Source organism: Callospermophilus lateralis, chromosome 6, assembly GCF_048772815.1.
Source record: "Callospermophilus lateralis isolate mCalLat2 chromosome 6, mCalLat2.hap1, whole genome shotgun sequence".
Taxonomy (NCBI): Eukaryota; Metazoa; Chordata; class Mammalia; order Rodentia; family Sciuridae; genus Callospermophilus; species Callospermophilus lateralis.
Window position 1 is genome coordinate 110,160,648 of NC_135310.1, and position 22,592 is coordinate 110,183,239.

At 32.6% G+C, this 22,592-nt stretch overlaps 1 protein-coding gene across 2 annotated transcripts in view; it reads left to right on the forward strand.

Annotated features, from left to right (window-relative positions):
• Positions 1-22,592, forward strand: part of Supt3h (SPT3 homolog, SAGA and STAGA complex component) — a 458,490-nt gene that overhangs the window by 346,210 nt on the left and 89,688 nt on the right. For both annotated transcript variants that reach the window (XM_076860132.2, XM_076860134.2), the window contains exons 8-11: positions 3,899-4,011; positions 4,779-4,886; positions 8,766-8,933; positions 19,362-19,472. In XM_076860132.2, coding sequence (XP_076716247.1) covers positions 3,899-4,011; positions 4,779-4,886; positions 8,766-8,933; positions 19,362-19,472 — 500 coding nt within the window. The remainder of the gene's footprint in view (positions 1-3,898; positions 4,012-4,778; positions 4,887-8,765; positions 8,934-19,361; positions 19,473-22,592) is intronic.

Below are 22,592 nucleotides of genomic sequence, written 5' to 3' on the forward strand. Positions count from 1 at the left end.
AGGGTCTAAGTTGCTGAAGCTGATCTTAAACTTATGATCCTCCTGCCTCAGCCTCCCAAGTTTCCAGGATTACAGGTGTGTGTACCCCTACTGGCTAAATCTTTTAAAACTTAACATTAGCATTGACTCACAATGGTTTTTCTGGCAAATCATATTGCAATTCTTTCAAGCATTATTTTTATTTTTTTCTGAACAATTATTACTAGATTTTTAAAAATCAATCAGATCTAAGAGTCTCTTTTAACTGATGAGTTCAAATTGTAACTACATTTGATTTTATATGTACTGTTATATTTTGTGTTTTAAATGTACTATGTGTTTTTATTTATTTTTCCTCCTCCTTTTCTGTGTTCTGTTGGATTCATATGACTTTATTCATTTCAATTTTTCTCTACTAGTTTATTTATCTTATATTCTATTGTGCCATTTCAGTAACTACCTTTATTTTTTAAATTTATACCCCTGATAATATTTTAAAATATTAATAATTTAAACTTTCCTTCGGGCCTAATGTCATTATTCCTGAGACTCTGAGTGATCAAAGTACGCATTTTTGTCTTGAAATGGCTTTATTTTCTTGCCATAATTAAATGATTATCAGGTGGGCAGGAAATTGTGTATTATAGTTATTATATATATATATATATATATATATATATATATATATATATATGATTTCATTCTCTTTTTGCCTCTGTTAGAAAACTGCTGTCCATTGACTTGTTCTGTATTTTTCTTGTGAGAGTAGCTTCAAGAGAATGAAGACATTGCCTGAAGGCCCTCTGTTATTGGGAAATGAGCAGGCTAGATAACCAATCATAGCTGCCCATTGAAGACATATAGAAAGAAGGGAATAGGAAATCCTTACTCTGGAGGTTCCAGAGGAAACCTTACCCTCTGAGGAAGGCTATTTTCAATTAATGCAAAGAATAGTAATTTCAAAGGGTTGAAGTCACAGAATTCTTGGTGAGAACAGATGTAGTAGAAATCATGAAATATTAGTCAGGGGTGGGAGAAAAGAATTTTGTTATAAACTTAAATTTGGCTAGTAATTATTGACAAGAGATATAAAAAGTGTATGAGATTAACCTTAAATTCCTGTATGAAATTATAATGTAAAGTTGTTCTAAGTGTAATCTAGTATTAGAAAGCTGATAACACTAGGAACTTTTGGACATTGTTCAAAATTCTAATTAAATTATTAGTCGGTTTCCAGATTACCCATTTTCCTGATATATGGGGAAGAGGAGTAAAGAAGAAACTCATTTGTTTAGAAGCTCCTTCAGCTCTCAGTGAAAATGAACTGTTACAGCTGGGGATCATTGTGCTGCTTTTGGTAAAACCAATAATATCCTGGAAGCATCAGTCTCTGAAGCAGTCCTTTTCCAGATGACAGGGAACAAATGGCTCAGAGAATGTTCGTTCACTTGTTGATGGAACAGCAATAATGCAAGTGGTTTATGGGAAATCTGTGCATCTTTTTTGATACATAGAAAAGTTTGGGCTCTGCCTTTTTGTTAAAGAAATATCTTTTTCTTGCCTTTCTTCATTTTTTTTAGAAATACTTACTTGTGAGTCTGCCAAAGAAAGGCATTATTTTATTTTCTGAGGATACAATGGTGGAGTCATAGTCCTTGTTTCTGTGCTTATAGTCTAGTAAGGAAGCTACTAATTCTTTTGCTTCTATGCATAGGTCTGACCTAATACTAATAATCATCCTTTTCATAACTTTCAAAGTAAAATTTTTAGAGCATAGTCACTAAATATCTGTTTCTGTATTCCTAATGATCTGCCAAAAGGAGAAGTAAATAAGGTACATTTCATTGATCTTGCCCGATTGCTTCCTGGTGACTTTAATTCTGTCAGAAGTATTTCAGAGATGTCTAGCAAGTGTTCATGAGCTGTTGCAGCTTACTAGATAGATGGAATGTTTCATGTCTGAATATGTGGAAGATGAGTTACTGTAGGGAGATAACTTTAAGGGGGCTAATCATAATTCTGCCACGTTTGACAGCTTTCGATATAGCAGGATTTCATGTCTTCTGTGATTTATTTAAAACAAAACTCTTCTGTATATGGAATCCATGAAGATTCTATCTGTAAAGATCAAAATGCCATGCTCTAAGTTATTGTTAAGTGTTCTGTAGACCAGTGGGATGATGTTAATCTAAAGAATAATAAGTAGCTTTTTTTAAAGATCATGTAGATTTGATAAAAAAAAATTTCCCTATCAATCATTTTCCCTCTAGAGTACTGTTTAAATTAGTAATGTCTAGGGAAAGCTCTATATCAAATTAGATTTTTCTTAGTACTACAGCAGTTTGGATATAGTTAATTGAAGGTCCCTTATGTTTCTTGGTCCCATATATGCTTGATACTGTTAGGTATGCAGAGAGACCTGATTCATGATCTTTGCCCACAAAGAACTTATAATATGGTTTGAAAAATGATAAGCACATATGAAAAATACCCTGTATTTCAATACATGGCTAGAGTGTGAAAGTATATCCATGACTTATATGGTCAAAATTCATATGAATGATGAAGAAAGATGGGAGAGCAATGCATGGAAGGAAAGGAGCAAGAATGACCATAAAAATGGTTAAACCCAAGGCCACATGACAGTTAAATATAGGGAAGCAATGTAAAGAAAGGCTGGAATCAGCCTGAATGGTTTTGAGAGTCAGGTTTAAGAATTTGGGCATCTTAATCCAGAAAACATAGCCACAAGTTTAAATCAGGCCATATATCAATTTATTTTATTCTAAATTAAATAAAGGGGAAGGCAGAGGGCATGGGGTTATTAATGATGGTAGAATGTGATGATCATTATTATCCAGAGTACATGTATGAAAACACGAATTGGTGTGAATATACTTTGTATACAACCAGAGATATTAAAAATTGTGCTCTATATGTGTAATAAGAATTGTAATGCATTCCACTGTCATATATAAATAAAAATAAATAAATGAATTCACAACTTTGAATTTTTTTGTATAATAGACACATTTTGAAAAGTGTTAGATGGGCAGTTTCTGTATGTTTCTTTCTTCATCATAGGCTTTCTCCTAGTTTTTTATTTTCACAAGTATAAATTAAAGTTACATCAAGCTAGCATGATAGTGCATGCCTGTAATCCCAGTGACTCTGGAGGCTGAGGCAGGAGGATTGCAAGTTTGAAGCCAGTGTCAGCAACTAAAGAGACCCCTAATCAACTTAGAGATTTAAAAAGGCTGCAATGTGACTTAGTGGTTAAGCATCCCTGAATACCAAAATAAATAAAAATCAAAAACAAAAACGTTACATCAAACAAATCTCTGTTGATGCAACTTAAGCAGTGGCCAGTGGTAACATATTTTGAAGCAATATGAAAAGTACTAAACTTTAAGTAGTTTAGTATACTGTCATGTACCACAGATACAGAATAAATGCATAGGGATTTCTTAAAGGCAGCCATTGTGTTGCGTTGTAATCAAGAGTTGAAACTTGTACATCTTTTCCTTACCTTGGATGGGCAGGGGATGTACCAGAGATTGAACCCAGGGGCATTTAACCACTGAATCATATCCCTAGCCTTTTTTAATTTTTAATTTTGAAACAGGGTCTTGCTGAGTTGCTTAGGATTTCCCTAAGTTGCTGAGACTGGACTTGAACTTGCCAATCCTCTACCTCAGCCTCCTGGGTCTCTGGTATTCGAGACCTACTACACCACTGCACCTGGCAAAACTTGTATTTCTTGGGTCTAGAAAACCTCAAGGTCAAACATTGCTTTGCTTTTATGGGCATTATTCTTTGTATAGAATTCTCAGGAAAGGTGTTTTTCAATTTATGATTGTATTTGCAGTATTAAGATACTTTAAAAATTAAATTTTTCCACTTGTTTTTTAATGACCAGCCAAAAAAGCTTCCAAATTTCGAGACTGGTTGGACTGCAGCAGCATGGAGATAAAACCCAATGTTGTCGCTATGGAAATTTTAGCTTATTTAGCATATGAAACAGTGGCACAGGTAAAAATTCTAAACTGTCTGTCAAACCACACAGGGCTGGTTTCTCATTTCTGTCCTTGATCAGTTCTACTTACACCCTCTGCTCTACCATCCATGAGTTCTTTTCTGTGACAGTTATATCATTTACTAGAATTTAGTTCAGTTATGTTTCTTTGTATCCTTAGCTCTGGTGGGTGTTAGGATAGAAAAAGATTCTAATTATTCTTTTTTTAATAGTTTTTTAATTGTAGATAGACACAATACCTTTATTTTATTTATTTATTTATTTTTATGCTGAGGATCCAACCCAGTGCCTCACACTTGCTAGGTAAACTCTGTGCCACTGAGCCACAACTCAAGCCCCTCTAATTGTTCTTGAAATTGAACTCTGAAGTCCTCACCTGCCTTTAGAGATACTGTTTGAAGTTTGGAAAAATGCCTGTCTAGGTATGTGAGGTCTCCTAGTGCTCAACAAAATCTGGATCTGGGATCACTGCCATCTGCCAGTTTCTCCAAGTATTACCATCCCCTCTGTACATGTTTACAGTGGGAACTCCCAGACTACCCATTTAGAACAGACCTACTAACCTAGAATCTATGGGCTTGTAGCCCAAAAATCTATATTTTAAAATGCTTCCCTACTGATTCTGAAATGAGCTTTGAGAATTACTTCCATAGAAAGTCAGAATATATCATTTGTAAAGTATTATCAAAAACATTTTGAATGTATTGCTTTTAGGTTCACCACTTTAATGGTATTCATTATTTTCATTGCTCTGATCTTCTAGTTAGTGGATCTGGCTCTTCTTGTGAGACAGGACATGATAACCAAAGCAGGGGACCCCTTCAGTCATGCCATTTCTGCAACTTTCATTCAGTATCACAACTCTGTTGAGGTAAGTATCAGAAAATCTGACTTTAAGACATTGGTGGATTTTGTTATGTATCTGTATTTACATTAGTAGTTCTTTGAAAAAGATTAGTAAAGTATAGCCTTCAGTCAAAAAAACTTTAAAACATACACCAAATAAACATTTATTGAGAACTTACTATATGTCAGGACTTAACAGTCTGCTTACTAGAACAGTTTTTGTTTCAATTTTTCTTTTCCTCACTTGCCTTTCTAGACCTTCAGTAAAGGTGGGATATTTGCAAAGCATTTTTCATTTTCACAGAAAATAAACAACTGGTTTAGTTAATTGAATAACATTGGGAAAAAATTATTTCTTTTTGCCTCAAAGATGAGAGAATTTGGCTGGGATGTAGCCTGGTGTTAGAAGAGTGCTTTCCTAGCATGCAGAAGGCCCTTGGTTCAGTCCCCAGCACCTACCCATAAATTAGAGAATTATTATTTATATAATTACTAAAATTTATTGAAATTTATTAAAAGCTTCCCATTTAATTTATTGATTCATCTATAAACATGATTTAAACACACTTGGCTCATTAGCTTTAGATTAGCCTATCATGTAAAAATCAGATTCTTTTCTGATCTATTTATGCTGATGGGCTTCCTATTTATGGGGACTCTAAAGTCTTCTTTCCAGTTTTAAACATTTACATAATAATTTTCCACAACTTTTAGTATATTGAATATTTTCTGTAAACAGCATGTGCTTAAAAGCCAGAAATAAAATAAAATATAACATGTTGAATATATTTGCTAGTATCTGACCTCTTTTTTGCTAACAAAAACAGTAGTTTCTTACAGTTAAGTCAATAACTATAGAAAAGACATCAAAAATAGTAACATCCAAATGTATAATCGCAAAGTGGATTTTAGATCACGTGAAGTGAAATGTTTAACCTGTTTGAAAATTACAAAGCCCTGTGTTATATCTGTACCTAAATTATAAATGTCTGCTCCTTGTTAATATCTATAGGTAAGACTGATAACTAAAATAGTTTCTAGGAAGTAATTCTAATTTGTTTTAGGCCACACCTCTTTGAGAATCTGATGAAGACTACAAACCTCTTTTCCATAAATATATTTGCCAATTTTGCATACAATTTTATGTTGTTCAGACACTTCTGAATTCATCTATGATCTCAGGAATCTATAAACCCTATGAATCCCAGGTTTAAATATCTTACTTTACGGTATTTAGAAAATAATATTAAGATATCATCTTATTACATACTTTTTATTACATAAAAAGTCAACTTGATGTCTTTTTATACCTCTTAGAGAATCAGATTGGCTTGAAATCCAAGTAGGAATTAAATGTTTATGCCCATTAAAAAACCATTTCTTTTCTTGGAAAAGGTCATACATTATTATCAGCCAACATACTTTAAAAATCCCTAAAGCTTACTTAGTTGATTAAACACTGTTTTCTTTATGTTTCAAACCCAAATTATGATGTCAAAGAACACCCTTTAAAATGTCTTTGATGCACATTCACTTTATGAATGTGTATATAAGTATGCTTCCCATTAACATCAGACAAATTTGTTTTAACATTTCTAATTGAGGAAATTTACTGTGAACTTAACAAGGCTAGTTTTCCCTTAACATTCAAGTGATTGCTTGCATGGCTAGGAAGGTTCTTTGTGTCCCCCACCCTGCTTGGTTCTCCAGGGTGGCCAAGCTGCCCTGGGCAACTGCTCAGCAACCACAGCCTCTGTTCCCAGCTACATGGCAGTTAAAAAAAAAAAAAAAAAAAATGTCCTATGTATGCTGGATTTCCTGGGCTCTCTGGGAGGTGGGAACATGAGTGTCATTGAGCATCCTTACAGATTATTAGTATAAGCCTCAAGCTTTTCCTGGCCTGGCAGACACATTTCTTCCTCTGTGACTGGTAGTCAAAGTGGACATTCATAAAGACTGTCTTCTTTACTGCCCTTTATTACCTAATGAAACACAAAGAGAATGATACTATAAATCAGAAATCTTAGTCATCAACACTGTAAATCAGCAGCCAATCTCTAGAGCCTGCACCTTAAGTAATGTACCAAACTGGGTCCAAAGAGGTCTCTGGAGACTAATAGGAGCTGTGTTCAGGGAAACAGAACATTTTGTAAAACAAACAAGCAAATAAATGAACAAACAATTTAAGATAATGTAACAAAATGAGTGGCCCAAACAGAAAGTACAGGGGTTGAAATAAAAGATTCTCTCTCTTTTCCCTCACTCAAACACAAACACACACACATTCCCCAGTTACAGTCAGAAAGCTGAGTATTGAAGGAATGAGAACCTCAAAGTGGGGAAGATGTTCTGGGCCTGGGATGAAGCATAAGTATGATTATACATGGGAGGAACAAAACCAAACCCTGTTTGAAATATTCAAGCAAAACATTCATTGAGAAGGGATAGTAGCAGGTTTGGTTAGAAAATCATGGCCCAGATTATATAGGGTCTTAGAGTGCAGGAATCATTAAGAAGAATTTGAATGATTCTTGGCTGAAGGATAATGTGTTCAAAAGGATGTTTTAAGAAGATCCAAATGATTGTGCTACGTTTAGTTGATTGGAATTGAAAACTCAGCATCATGATGTTAATGTTCAGTGCCTTACATTAAAAGGAAGATCATTCTTGAATACTAACCATAGATGGGATTAAGCAGGTTAAGCTTGGGTTCCTCAGAGTAGATTAGCAAATTTAATATTAATTCAAGTTAATTTCCAGGTTTTGTTGTAACATATGATTTGCACAGAGGTAGCTATGATCCCTAAGAGCTATGCAAATATTCCAAAAGAAAAAAAATTCAAATATGAGACACTTCTGTTCCAAGCATTTTGAATAAAGAGATACTCAACCTGTATCTTGTTTTTCCAGGAACAAGTCATGGCAGGTTAGCCTCATTCCCTTTTGTTTAACAGTGGTTCTCGAAAGGATCAAGGAAATACTCTTAAAACCAGCATCCAAATTTTCAGCAAATCATTTTACAAAGTGTGGCATAAGTTTTTAATACATTATAGAAATCATGGACAGTAGATAGTATGGCTGGTATGGTTGATAGGATGAGGAATGTTTAGATTAATCATATCATACTAAAAAAAAGACAGATTTTTTTTTTTACTTGTATATGTCTGAGATGGCAATCTTGTGATGCAACAAAGATTTTTTTTTAGTTTAATTTATTTTAGGTGCCATCCTTATTGGATTGACATTTACCTGGTGCAGAATGTCTAAAGGAAAGTAATGGAGATAGTGTGTTTGAAGGAGCATAAAAGCATATCTAATAATAACTGGTTGGAATTATTTAGAATATTTAACCATAAAAATGAGGCTACAATGTATAGCAATCTTCAATATTGAAGTGCTTCTACATGAAAGAAAGAACAGACATGCATTCATGACCCAAGAAAGTAGATAGTTATGAGGGATATCAGAAAGGAAAGGAAGAAAGGAAGACATTGCATGTGGAAAGGACTGGAGTAATCCACAGTGACTCTAAGGGTGAGTTTGAGTTACTGGGAAAATTCTAGTCACCATTGTCACAAATATCATCTAAAAAGCATCTTTTTAAGGAAACTTGTGAGATAGGTAAGTTTGAAATGCTAACAAAATTTCCATCTATCTAACAAAACCAGAGGCTAAAAGTTTACACATGAAGAATTCTGATTTTGTCTAAATAATTAGATTAAAAATTAATGTATTTAGAACCTCAACAACAAGATAGTCATTTCTATGGACTAAATAGGAATAATTTGTGTTTTCATATTTGAAAGTCATAAGTAACATGAAATTCATTAGCTATTTTTTTTAAATTGTAATGTTAGTAAAGGGCCTGGTTATTTATTACAAAGCCATGTGTCTCTTTGGGCAGGGGTCTTGCATGAAGTCCTGCCCTGACTCCCCTGAGAACACGCCACCTCCTACACCAACAGCTCCATCATCTGGATCCCAGCACTCGGGGAGAACCACAGCAGGATCCCTAGGGAGTGGGAGTGCTACACAGGACTCTACTAAAACCAAGCAGAGGAAGAGAAAAAAGGTCAGTGATGATTTTTTTTTTTTTTCTGGTACAGAGTGAAAAGAGCCTTTAAGTTTCTTTCAGAGATAGGAAAAATGTACGGTTTTTCTCTCAACTCAAAATATTAGAAGTACCCAATTTACATTCTACTTAAACTTTTAAACAACTGTAATCTGGATAAAGAGGATGCTGATTTTCTCTAAAATTTTACTATAAAAATCTTCAAACATATAGAAGATAAAAGAATTATAAACACTTCATATCTACCATCCAGATTCTGTAATTAACATTTAAGTATATTTATTAACTACATATTTACTGTATAACATTTACTATATCTATTTATCTAATCATCCCCTTTATTCTGTAGTTCATTCTTTTTAATGATACATTACAAAATAAGTTGCGGACATCAGTTCATTTTATACCGAAACAGTTTATTGTTTATAATTTATGGCTCCTTTTTTTTAAGGTAAAATTTATGCTCAATGAACCATTTGATTCTTTTTTTTAATATTTTTTTAGCTTCAGATGGACACAATATCTTCACCTCTATTTCTATGTGGTGCTGAGTGCATGCTAGGTGAGCCCTATACCACTGAGCCACAACTCCAGCCCCTTGATTCTTATATGTACTATAAAATATAATTTTTTAAAATATAAAATATAATTTTGACAAATACATGAACCTATGTTTTTCCAAAACCCTTTCAAGATACAGAACATTACCATCATCTCAGAAAGTTCATTCATTTTTTTCTCCCAATTATTGACACTATCTTCTGAAAAGTAACCACTGTTACAGTTTTTTACTATAGATTGGTTTATTATATTCTAGAACTTTAAATAAACAAAATATAATATGTACTCTTTTGTATGAAATTCTTTTACTTAGGAGGTTTTTTTAAAATTTGTTTTTCAGTATAATGTAGTCCTCTTTATTACTGATGAGTATTTCATTATGTGAATATGTCAACTTAGTCATTCTTTTGTTGGTGGATTCTTGGAATATCACCAATGTTTCAGGTAATGTGAATAAATCTGTTAGGATATTTCTGTGTTAGTCTTTAAATACAAATGTTGTCATTTCTTTTAGGTAGACAGCTAAGAAGAAAATTGATGGGTGGTAGAGTTAAGTATTTTTGATTTTTAAAGAAACTGCAAGACCTTTTTTTTTCCAAAAGGATTGAACCATATTATACTTCCACGAACAATATTTAAGAATTCCAGTTGTTCCACATCTGATAAGCATTTTATGTTGTCATTGTTTTTACTTCCAGTCATTCTATTGAAAATTTAGTGGTAACAATAGTTTGTGCATTCCCCTAACGATGTTGAACACTTTTTTTCCATTTACTACTTTTTCATTCATATAGCTTCCTCTGAGAAATAGCTGTTCAAATTCTTTATTCAGGTTTTTATTTTTTGTTTGTTTTATTATATTTTGTTTGCGTGGGGCGGGGTCACGTTGACTTTCATTACCAATTCATAGGGATTTTTTTGTCAATTTTTATTTTTGGTGTTTTTTTGGTACTAGGACTGAACCCAGGCCAGGGGTGCTTTACCCTTAGCTTTTTATCCAGACCTTTTTGTTTTTTATTTTGAGACAGTGTCTTGCTAAATTGTTGAGACTGATGCCAAACTTGCAATACTCCTGCCTCAGCTTCCCAAGTGGCTGAAATTACAGGCATGCACCTCCATGCCCAGCTATCAATTTATAGGAGTTTTTTATATATCTTGAATTGTCCTTTGTCAAATATATACTTTTCACATATTTTCCCAGTTTATGGCATACTGTTTATTGTCTTAATGGTATCTTTTGATGAGCACAAGTTCTGAATTTCTGAAGAAGTCTTAATGGGTCCTAACCTAAGTCAGGGTGATATTTTATAGTTTTAGTTCTTGCTTTACTTTTGGCCACATATGGTTTTTACATGTGGATATCTAGTTACTGCAGAACTTTTTGTTCTTTTTTTTTCTCATTGTTTGACAGGTTTGTTGAAAATCAAATGACCATATATCTATATGAATTTATTTTGGGGAATTCAACTGTTTCATTGGTTTGTCAGTATTGATTTCCCATCTTTATTACTATAGCTTTATAGTAGTATAAATACTCAAACTTTTATTTTTAATCTGTATGGGTATGTTATGTCCTTTGTATTTCTATAAAAATTTTAGCAGAAGCAGAAAAAAGAAAAAAAGAAATGGTTGGTGGCATGTTGAAAGGGATTGAATTGATTGCTTATATCCATTTGGGGTGTGAATTTCTAAATGATATCAAGTCTTGTAATCCATGGATGTGAAGTAATCTATTTATGTTTATGAAATTTCTCTTTTTCTTACTGGCATCAGTATCCACCCTGATGTCTGTTTTATCTGATTGATGTAGCCATTCCAGCCTTCTTATGGTTCTTGTTTTTTGTTTGTTTGTTTGTTTGTTTTTAATTCAATTGCTTTTGATTTCATTGTGTCTGTGTCTTTAAATTTAAAGATAAATATATTTGAAGTGTATCTCTTGTCAACAAACAATTGGGTCTTACTTTTTTATCTTTGCTTTCTGCCTGCATATTTTAATTATGGTCATTAACTCTGTGACATTTAATGCATTTATTGACATGGTTGGATATGGGACAACTACTTTCTATATGTTTTTGGCTTTTATTTCTATTTGTACTTTTTGTTTCTCTTTTCTTCTTATTGCCCTCTTTTGGGTTAATTGTATAACTTTTTTAGAAATTAATTTTAAGTATCTGTTGGTTTCTTTATGGTAACTTCACATACTTTTTTCAGTAGGTATGCTAAGGATTAAATTTTCAGGATATAAAAAGATGTATTACAAATATATTACATCTACATATGTTGTAAGCCACAGTATTACAATTTTTGCCTTAAGTAATCAAATATATTTCAGTGAAACTGAGAGAAAAAATAGACTTAACATTACCATTCCCACAGTTGTTTTTCTTTCTAATGATCAGAATTCCCTTGTTATCATTTTTCTTTTGTGTTCTGCTAAATTTCAACTTTTTTATTGTGTTGATTGGCTAATGATAATTTTATCTTAGTTTTCATATTTCTGAAAATATCTTTACTTTCATTTCTGGAAGATATTTTCACTGTAGAATTGTAGGTTGGGAACTTTTTTTTCAGTCTTTTAATGCTGTCACTCCACTTCTTTCTGGCAATCATTATTTTAAAATATAATTCAATAAATATGTATTGTTGTTTTTCTGTATGCATTGTGTTTATCTTGATGCTATCAGAATTGGGTCTTTATTTTTATCTTCAGCAACTTGACCATCATAATGATAGGAATGGTTTTCAAAACTTTGTACTTCTCCCACCTACAGTTCACTGAGCTTCTTGAATGTATAAATTTATGTCTTTAACCAAGCTGGGGGAATTTTTGAGCAATTATTTCTTCAGATTTTTTTTTGGCCTAATTTTCTCATTCATTTTTGAAATTCCAAGTACCTTATTATATTAGTTTGTTTGGTACTGTTTCATATGTACACGAAACTCTTTGATTTTTCTTTTAGTATTTTCTCTTCTTCTGATGGGATAAATTCTACTGATCTTTCTTTCTGTTCCAGCCTTTTTCTTTCTTCTCCCAACTCCAATCTACTGTTTTCTTTCTTCTCCCAGCTCCAATCTACTTTACTTCTCATATTTTACTTTTATACTTCTAGAATCTCTATTTGATTTCTTTTTTGCAGTTTGTTTATGTGTTTTTATATTTTTATTTGTTCATTTGTTGATTTTTCTTTATGCTCTTGAGCATTTTTATAACATCTGCTTTAAAATTCTTATTTGCTAAATTATATATCTGAATTTTCTTATTTTTCATTGAATATAGGTCACACTTATGATTTTGCATGTCTGGTCATTTTCAGTGATATTGTAGATATTGTGAGTAATACATTATAGTTATTTATTTTTTTAAGAGAGAGAGAGAGAGAGGGAATGTTAATATTTATTTAGTTTTCGGCAGACACAACATCTTTGTTTGTATGTGGTGCTGAGGATCGAACCCGGGCTGAACGCATGCCAGGCAAGCATGCTACCGCTTGAGCTACATCTCCAGCCCCATTATAGTTATTGTGGGATTCTGTTATATTCCTATGAAGAGAATTGGTAGCAGTGGTGACAGTACATGTGTGTTTATCGGTTAAGCAGAAAATTTATTCTTCTAGACTTACTCTAAACTTCAAACTTCTCTTTTGTGGTAACATCTAGAATCTCTGTTATCTTCTTTTAGCTTTAGCAGAATTTCATGGATTCAGTACCACACTGGAACAATTTAGGAGTTAGTCAAGGATTTGAGTAAAACTTATAGATTAAATTTGGGTTTTGATTCTGTTCTTTTTTGAGACTTTCTTCCTCACTTCACACCTGCTTTGGTTTGCCTTGAACTCTGGCCTGTACTTCATCAAGTCTCTTGGGTTGTGTTTTAACCACTTCCATATCCACTGGAGCCTGACCTTAGTAAAAGTGGAAATTCAATCCACTGCCATTCCCATCTTCTAAGAGTAGACACTCCCCCTTCCAGTTTCTGCCTGATTTGGTTAATCTTCAGTGCTTTCATGTACTTGTTTTTTGTCTGAAGCTTATATTTTTATCTACAATTAGGTTAGTACAATAGGAACTATTAGCTACTGCAAGTAGTGAAACCATGTCAAGATATAATTTTATAAATGATAGTAAGCAAATTTAAATTTCATCCTCATTTCTGATTTCCCCTTTCATTTACAAAATGGCAAAGTTCATTGCTTATTTGTTAAAGGAAAATCTGAACTATGAGGAATTTCTGTATTGTAAAGTAGTTTTAAAGAATTTCAACTATTGTACTAATTTGGCTGATAATAAAACTAGGATTGCCTACAAGACCTTTTCAGTGGATTTGCTTTCCAAAGTATGTGAGAAAGAGTTGAAATTAGCCTAGTAATTATGTAAGCACAAGTATATATAGCATAATTATAACTTTTTGGAAATTGTAAATGTATGTGTATTGGTCAGTCTGTCTGTCTGGTACAGAGGTCTCATGCATGCTAGGCAAGTACTCTAACACTGAACTGTATCTCCAACCAGTTTTTGGAAATTCTTGAGATTTTTCTCTTGCATATTTAAGCATTTTTTCCTGATCTTGTTGAAAACTTGAATTTCATTTATTTTGCAGCAAAGATTTGCTGATTGAAACAAGTATTAGCCCAGTCTACATCCAGATTCTCCTAAATTCAAAATTAATATTATCAAAATTAATAATGTTCATTTTCAAGGTTATTAACTTCAAACTCTTACTACACTTTGATTTTTTTTTTCTCACTGGAACCCTCAGCTGTGGTGGTATCATAGTACAGTTCATTTAACATAAAATAATGAAGTTTATCAAATAATACATAATTGGAGAAGAATGAGTTTCAAGAGACCTACCAGCAATGATGATCTGTTATATTATTGAAAAATGTAAAAAGTGAAAGTTATGTGTTCTCACCATACAAATGAATATTATGTGAGGCAATACATTTGGTTATTAGCTAGATTTCACCATTCCATAATACGTAGTACTTCAAAAAATGCTTTCTGACATGATAAAAAACATAGTGTTATCTGTTGTTTTTTAAAAATAAAAATAATAAAGTTTCTACTATGTACCAGCTATCTTGACTTCAAGATGCCAAGTAACTTGAGGCATATTCTTTATTTTTTACTTTCAACAATAAAATTGGGTAATAATTGGAAAAAAAAACTTAGAATGAATGATGTCTTATGTCCCATGCAGATTTAGTTATATGTGACTCCTCAAATTTAGTGATTCTTTTTTGTCTTATCCTTAAATAACTTTTATAGTTTTAATTTCCTTTAAGTTTCCTAATTATATAGAACTTCAATTTTATCAATTATCATCTTGATTAGATTTTTATATGAGAAAATTGGCTACCTATTGACCCACCTTCATCTGCAAGGAAATCTAGAAGAGTAAAGCTCTAGGAAGACAGTGTATATGATGGACAGCAAGGAGAAAGAAAACACTTTCCTGGCCTTTGTGGCCAGTGAGTGGCAAGAATATTAGTAATACTAACCTTTCGATGACTCTAGTCTGCTATATGTATTATTCTTCTATAAGATTTAAGATTTCAAATTTAGCAAAAGATGTAGCCTACCATTATAGATGCGGAAAGAAGAGACAGTTGTCTAAGATTCCACATCCTTCTTAAACATTGAATTACTGTGGTAAAGGGAAGTTTGAAAAAAGATAGGACACTTTATAAGTCGAGAAGAAAACAGAATAAATAAAAGATCTAGGAACAACTGAAGTTTCAATGTAACTGCCTTCTACCACAGTTGAAAGTTCATGCTTCTGAGAGATTTTGTTCAATATAAACCAGCAAAGACAAACAGGCAGAAGTAGAGTTAATGTGTATGATGTTTATGATACTTCAGCTTCCAATACCTACCATCAGTTTTAAGGTGAAGAAACAGAAATAAAATATTTAAAGTCAATGAAAAGGAAATTAAAAAATGAGTATGAATACAGCCAAGAGAAAGAGGACCTGACACAGGGAGAACTTACCAAGTAGAATTTTATTATTTCATTTAAGGTAATATAGAATTCAGTTCCCCACAGATATCTCTGCTAGCACGGTATAGACAACACTACTCAGTATTTTGTCAAATATGTGGATTTAATTTTTGAAAATTTCAAGAATACCTAAAATGTGAACATAATGAGGATGGAAAAGATGAAGTGACATATAAATCTAACAGTTCTCACATGTATTTATAACATATATGAGATCCTTAATAACAGAGAACAAATATGTAAATTTAATATTAAGTTTTCTTAAGTAATTTTTTAAATGTTATAAAATGCTAGAATTGTTGTTAAATTAAAAATTCTAAACTTGTGACAAATTTTTAATTTTAGTAGATCATGAGCACCTCATTAAGGGACTGAACATTTTTAAAAATTTTTTTTTAGTTGTTGATGGACCTTTGTTTTATTTATTTGTATGTGGTACTGAGAATCGAACCCATTGCCTCACAAATGCCAGGCATGCGCTCTTCCACTAAGCTACAACCCTGCCCCAAGGGACTAAATATTGATGGAAGATATTTGTTGAAGTGGAAAATAAAGTCTGGGAATATAACATTTCAGGTTAAAATACTCCATTCCAAAGAACCCTGTGGGTAAACCAAGACAATGTAGAAGTACACATGGTAACTTCATTCATACTAACGTTAACAGTTGTTTAATTATGGCAGATGAACATGAAATTGGCAAAGTGGATAATCTATTGACTTTTTTCTCAAAAATGATTTTTTTATTTGTTTATAAGTTAACGTCACCTTTTTTGTCAAGGGCAGTAAGATTCAATCAGGCAAAATTACTTGTCTCCATATCTTAGAAATAGCCAAAGCAAGCAATTTCTAATTTGTGATTCTAGCATTGCCCATTTGGACTGCTATAACAAAATGTTTTAAAATTCACTTAAAGGCAGTAGCAATGTATTTTTCACTTTCTTTAGTCTGGAAATCCAAGATCAAGATGCTGGCAAATTCATTGTCTGGGGAAGGCTTAACTTCCTGGTTCACAGTTAATCATCTTCTCACTCTGACCTCACATGGTGAAAGGGTTGAGGGCTCCACCCTCTTAACTTCATCACCTCCCTAAGGTCCTATGTCCTAATGCCTTGGGGGTTAGGATTTAAACATGAATTTGGGGGAAACACAAAGATTCAAACCCTAGCAGTCTCCTACTTCAGTGTTCCCAAGTCCTATTTGATTACCATGCTGGTGGTTCTGAGATTTGATCAAAGTGTTCTATACCAAAACCAAATTTATTAGAGAATATAGAGAAAAAGTATCATTTCTATTGGCCAGGGAGAAAATAAATGAAAACAATTTGTAGGTAGAAAAGAGTGAATTTAGGAGAAACTGTAGAGGAACACATGGGCAGGAGTTCCTCTCTGACTTAGCTCATCGGATTCTGACCCTCTCAATGCCTCTTTCTTTTCACTTGAGATTATACTGGAAGACTTACTCTTTAGATTCCATCCCAGGTAAATTCTTGTACGTATTTTACTGCAAATACATAGAATGTCTCAACCTCCTTCATAAGTAACTGTGAAGCCTAGCAAAAAAAACGAGCCTATATTAGTCATATTCTTATTGTGAAACAGAATAGATTCACAGAAAAGTCTTTACCCTCATCTAGGGACCTGATGATTGCATTTATTCTAATATATTCCAACTGAAAGTAACTGGAATGAGAATTTAAAAATCATTCAAAGAAACCTTGTGTACTTTTATGCAAGTGCCAAAGTGAGGATTAAAATAACCAAATTTGTGTTGTTATGGGCATAGAAGATACATTATTTAGGGTATTTTGGGAATGAAATTGAGAAAGATCCTCTAGAGTATGTCCTATTGGCTTATTTAAAATTTAGTTATAATAATAATCAAGATCTATTTTGAATTTTAATTTGTTTCAGGCTCAGCTTGAGTAACTACCAGATATTCTTGTAGAAATTTTAAGAATATTTTACCAGTTTGTAAAGGAAATCATGCATGTAGTATAAAGGTACATTTTAAAAGTACAGAAGAATATATAATGAAATGCCAGTCTCCATGTAACGCCCATCCTTCTGCCACCCACTTAATATCCATGAGATAAGCATTGTTACTCATTTTTGGTGTACCTTCACAGTGTATTTTATGTGCTTAAATAAGTATATAATAGTCTTTTTAAAAAAAGTAGTAACAGTGTCACACAATTAGATACCTTGCATTTATCTTAGAAATAGTTCCATTGGGAGTGATTATGAAATGGCCCCAAAGTGGTTGCTGTGGTTTTCTTCTTCCAATAGCTGTATCAAAATTTATTTAACCAGTTCCCCTCATGGTGAACATTTGATTCATCAGTTCAGATACTACTGTAGTACTGTAGTGAATATTGTGTGTGTGTGTGTGTGTGTGTGTGTGTGTGTGTGGTTTTGCACCCATGTTAATAAATTCTTCAAGGTGAAATTGCTGGGTTAAGAGTTTGTGCTTTTTCATTTTGGTAGATTTTGCCAAAGTATGATCCAGAGAGGTTACTGTCCATAAACTTTTATTACCTTCCAAGAATTATGAGCCATCTGATTCAAATGTATGATATGTCAAGATCATTGTACTGTCGTGTGTAACTAATTAAAACAAATTAAAAATTTTTTGGTAATCATCAGGAAAATTATAGTAATTATAGTAGTGATCAGAATAATGATTAGTTTTAATTAGGTGACTATGAATGAGTTCTAGATCACAGTCAAAGCAATATGTGAGCTGAATATTTCTTTCCATTGATTCTTTAAGATTGATGATATGATGTCTGGTGTCTAATACCTACTATACTTTAAATTAGCTTACCATTTCAAGAACATGGAGGTTCCATTTTTAATCCTTAATTTAAATAATAATCTAGTACTAAGAATAGCTAGCATATGCCAGCTATATTTATATAGTTGGCATATGCTAGCTATTTATATAAACATTCTATGTTTATATATTTCACCTCATTTAATTTTCACAACAATCCTATAAAGCAATTATAATTTTTGTCCCAATTTAAAGAAGAGGAAATTGAGGCCCAGAGATACTATGGTAGAGACAGAGCTGATAACTGATAGGACTGGGATCTGGACCCAGGGTAGTTGATAAGCCAGAACTTGCAATTGAATCATTAAACTATAATGCCCTACAGAACATTGTAATTTCTTTTGAAAAATCATGTTATATACACATCCATACACCTCTATCATTTCTTGAGTTGATATTTGTACTCATTGTACATTAGCTTTCTCTTTCTTGTCTGTTTTTGTGCTTTCAAACCTGCCTTCCATAGATGAGACAGATTAAAATAGAAAGTTTTTGTTTTATTTCGTTCTGAGGAACAGAACACTTAGAAAATTAGGCACCAAGTTGAAACAGTCTTTTATGACATTCACCAGTCTGATAAATGAATGCATAGAAGTTTTACATTTTTCATTTTAACTTGATGACCCTGTGTTGTTTCAGAAATATGCTCAAGAATCTCCCAAGAAACATTTATAATAATAAATGTTTTTTAAAAAAGAACTTCATGTGGTTCTTTCAACAAGCTCCTTGACACTTTTTGTCAGCATGCAAGTGGCTGTATTCTCCTTACCTTGACATGCTGGCTTAGGTGAAATATTATAGGCATAAAAATTGCATTTGGTAGGTCTAATAGGAAGGGGTCATGTAAAAGTCATCTTTGATTTGTTAATGGAACTTTTTTTTTTTTTTTGGATGTAGTATATGGCTGCAGTGATGTGCACCCTAAGGGAAAAAAATGATCCTTTTTATAAAGGTTTATTTTAATATTTTATACACTGTAGTTCTGTTGTGTGTTTTTGATTTAGTAACAATTTATGTGTTTTTCTGTTGCAGAGCACTGCGGCCTGTGGTGTTGAGGCTCACAGCGATGCCATCCAGCCCTGCCACATCAGAGAGGCCGTTCGACGCTATGGCCACAAGATTGGCCCCCTTTCCCCATTCACAGTACGTAATAACAGAGTTATAAAAAGTTATATTTATAATCTGAAAGAATTTTGATTTTCAAGTGGTCAAATGAAGAAGCAGTGGAATTGTTGAAAGCAATTTGTGGTAACCGTAATTTTGTTGTATAAAAGTGGCATAATTCTCTTGGGAAATAAAACTCATTTTTGTCTCTTTTTGAAAGGACAGTTTTTTTCCTACAAAATATTATTTTCTTTCAGTTACATATTAAGCTTTTTGTTGGAGCTTATATTTGCTATTTTTCAAAGCTTAAGTTTATAAAAAATTTTGTCAAATTATATGTATTCAAATATTGCCAGAAGCACTTTATATTTTAAAATTGGTTAGATTGGCATTACCACTTCTATCAGATATCCTTCCCTTAAACATACTTTGAGTTGGAAGAAGAAGAAATGATTTTTTTACTTGGCACTGAACTTGAACTGTAGACAGCCTTTCACATCTTCAAATGACCTGAAAGCTTCTAATCGGGCTTTTTTTTTTTTTAAATGAGGAATTAAAGATTTTATATTTTAGCAATATGTTTGGGGTGTTTAATTAAATACTCATCGCCTTTTAAAAAAAAATCTTTGTTACTCCACGTGGTTCTATTTCTAGGAAATTTATTTAATATTTACAAAGTAAGATTTGATTTATGTAACCAAGGAACTGTAAAATTTATCTTTTTTGATATTTACTTGTCTTAACATACTAATGCAGAATATATAAAAATAACATTAATGTAATCAGTAAATGAGTAAATGAGAAGCAAGTATGACATTGTGTATGTTTTTACCTAAGAGGGGAATTTATTATTCTTTGTTCATTGTTGTCTTGGTTTCTTTTAAAATTATCTCCTTTTTTTGCTTATGTATATAGACAATGTTTTCTTTCCATTCTTCTCACAGTTATTGTGAATTATATGAATTCTCAGTGTGACAGCAAGAGTGTATTTTATAAATGTCTCGGGAAACTTTCTGTAGTAGTGATCATTTTTCACTTTTGTTGTTGCTGGGGTTTGAACCCAGGACCTCATACATACTAATCATGTTCTCAACCACTGAACTACACCCCCACCTTGCACATGATTTAAATACTACTAATTAAAACAATTATACTTTTGCACAAATATGCTTCTGCATAAATATTTCAGAGTCTTGAAAGAAGGAAATCAGAATCCTTGGTCCCCCTCCCATTCTACAGATAGGTTAGGTTATTTTAAGGGACAGGCCAAAATGAAGATGGGATTTAGAAAAACTGAAGATAATTGGAAGTAAAAATTTTAAAACCAACTAAAAAAGAAAGAACCAAGTTATAGCTAAAGGCTAAAAATATAAAATATCAAATCCATAGATAAGAGCCAAATAATGTCCACTAGGTTTAGGCAATGGGGTAGAGAAAGAAGAAAAAGGAGGCAGTGCTGATAATGATCTAGAAGACAAGAAAGGGAAACAATTTTTGAGAATAAACCAAAAATGGTACCTAAACATAGTGAATGAAATATCATAATTGTATCCACTATATGGGGAGAACCTCAAAATCATGAAGTCTTCAATATATTCTCAAAAAGCAGCTGCTTGTTTATTGAGGTTTTTGTTTTTAAATAGACTGAAGGGATCACGTTATTTACATGTGTGTTTGTGTGTGACACCCTCCATTCCATGTCCAACCTGGTACTCATGTGCATGATTACTTTTACAGCCTAAGATTGTGGTATATGTTTTTTTTTAAAAAAAAAAAAGGACTTTAATTCAGGTGCAAATATAACTCAGGGTAATTTTTATCTAATAAAATATAACTGATTTTTTTAACTATGCAATTTTAAAATGCCTAATTTAAGTAAATCTAGAAAATAGAATTAAAAAAAAAAAGACCCTCTCCAGAGAAGTACCTCAGGTTTTATCACTCCTCAGAAAAGCTTCACCAGGAAAGATCTGCTCCATTACCTGCATCTCTAAGAATTTGCCTAATTATCAGGTCTAAATATGCCTGTTCCATTTGATATCATGGGTGTTATCATCAAGGAGACATAGTTTTGTATTATAATTAATTATTCTAATTTTTAAATTTGTTCTTTTTAGATATATATGACAGTAGAGTGTATTTTGACACATTATACACACATGGAGTATAACTTACTCTAATTAGGATCATTCTTGTGGTTGGACGTGATGTGAAGTTTCACTGGTGGTGTATTCACATGTGAACATAGGAAAGTACTGTCCAATTCATTCTGCTGTCTTTCCTATTCCCCTTTGTCTAATCCAATGAACTTCTATTCTTCTCCCTCATCCCTTGTTGTGTGTTAGCATCCACTAAATGGGGAATTAAAGATTTTATATTTTAGCAATATGTTTGTGGTGTTGAATTAAATACTCATCTTATAGCCTTTTAAAACAATCTTTCTTACTCCACATGGTTCTGTTTCTAGGAAATTCATTTAATATTTACAAAAACCTTTGGTTTGGGGGGGGGATGGGCTTATTTCACTTAGCATGATAGTCTCCAGAGCTGTTCATTTACCAGTAAAAGTCAAGAAGTCATTCTTTCTATGGCTGGATAATATTCCATTGTGTATATATACCACATTTTCTTTATCCATTCATCTGTTCATGGGTACCTAGGTTGGTTCCATAGCTTAGCTATTGTGAATTGAGCTGCTATAAACATTGGTGTGGCTGCATCACTGTAGTATGCTGATTTTAAGTCCTTTGGGTATATACCTAGGAGTGGGATAACTGGGTCAAATAGTGGGTCTATTCCAAGTTTTCTGAGGAATCTTCATGCTGCTTTCCAGAGTGGTTGCATCAATTTGCAGTCCCACCAGCGATGTTTGAGTATACCCTTTTCCCCACCTTACCAGCATTTATTGCTGCTTGTATTCTTGATTCTGACTGGAGTGACATGGAATCTCAGTGTAATTTTAGTTTGCATTTCTCTAATTTCTAGAGTTATTGAATATTTTTCCATATATTTGTTGACCAGTTGTATTTCTTCTGTAAAGTACCTATTCAATAACCCATTTATTGATTAGGTTATTTGTTTCTTGGGGGGTTTTTTGTTTTTTTGTGTTTTTTTTGAGTTCTCTGTATATCCTGGAAGTTAGTGCTCTATCCAAATTGT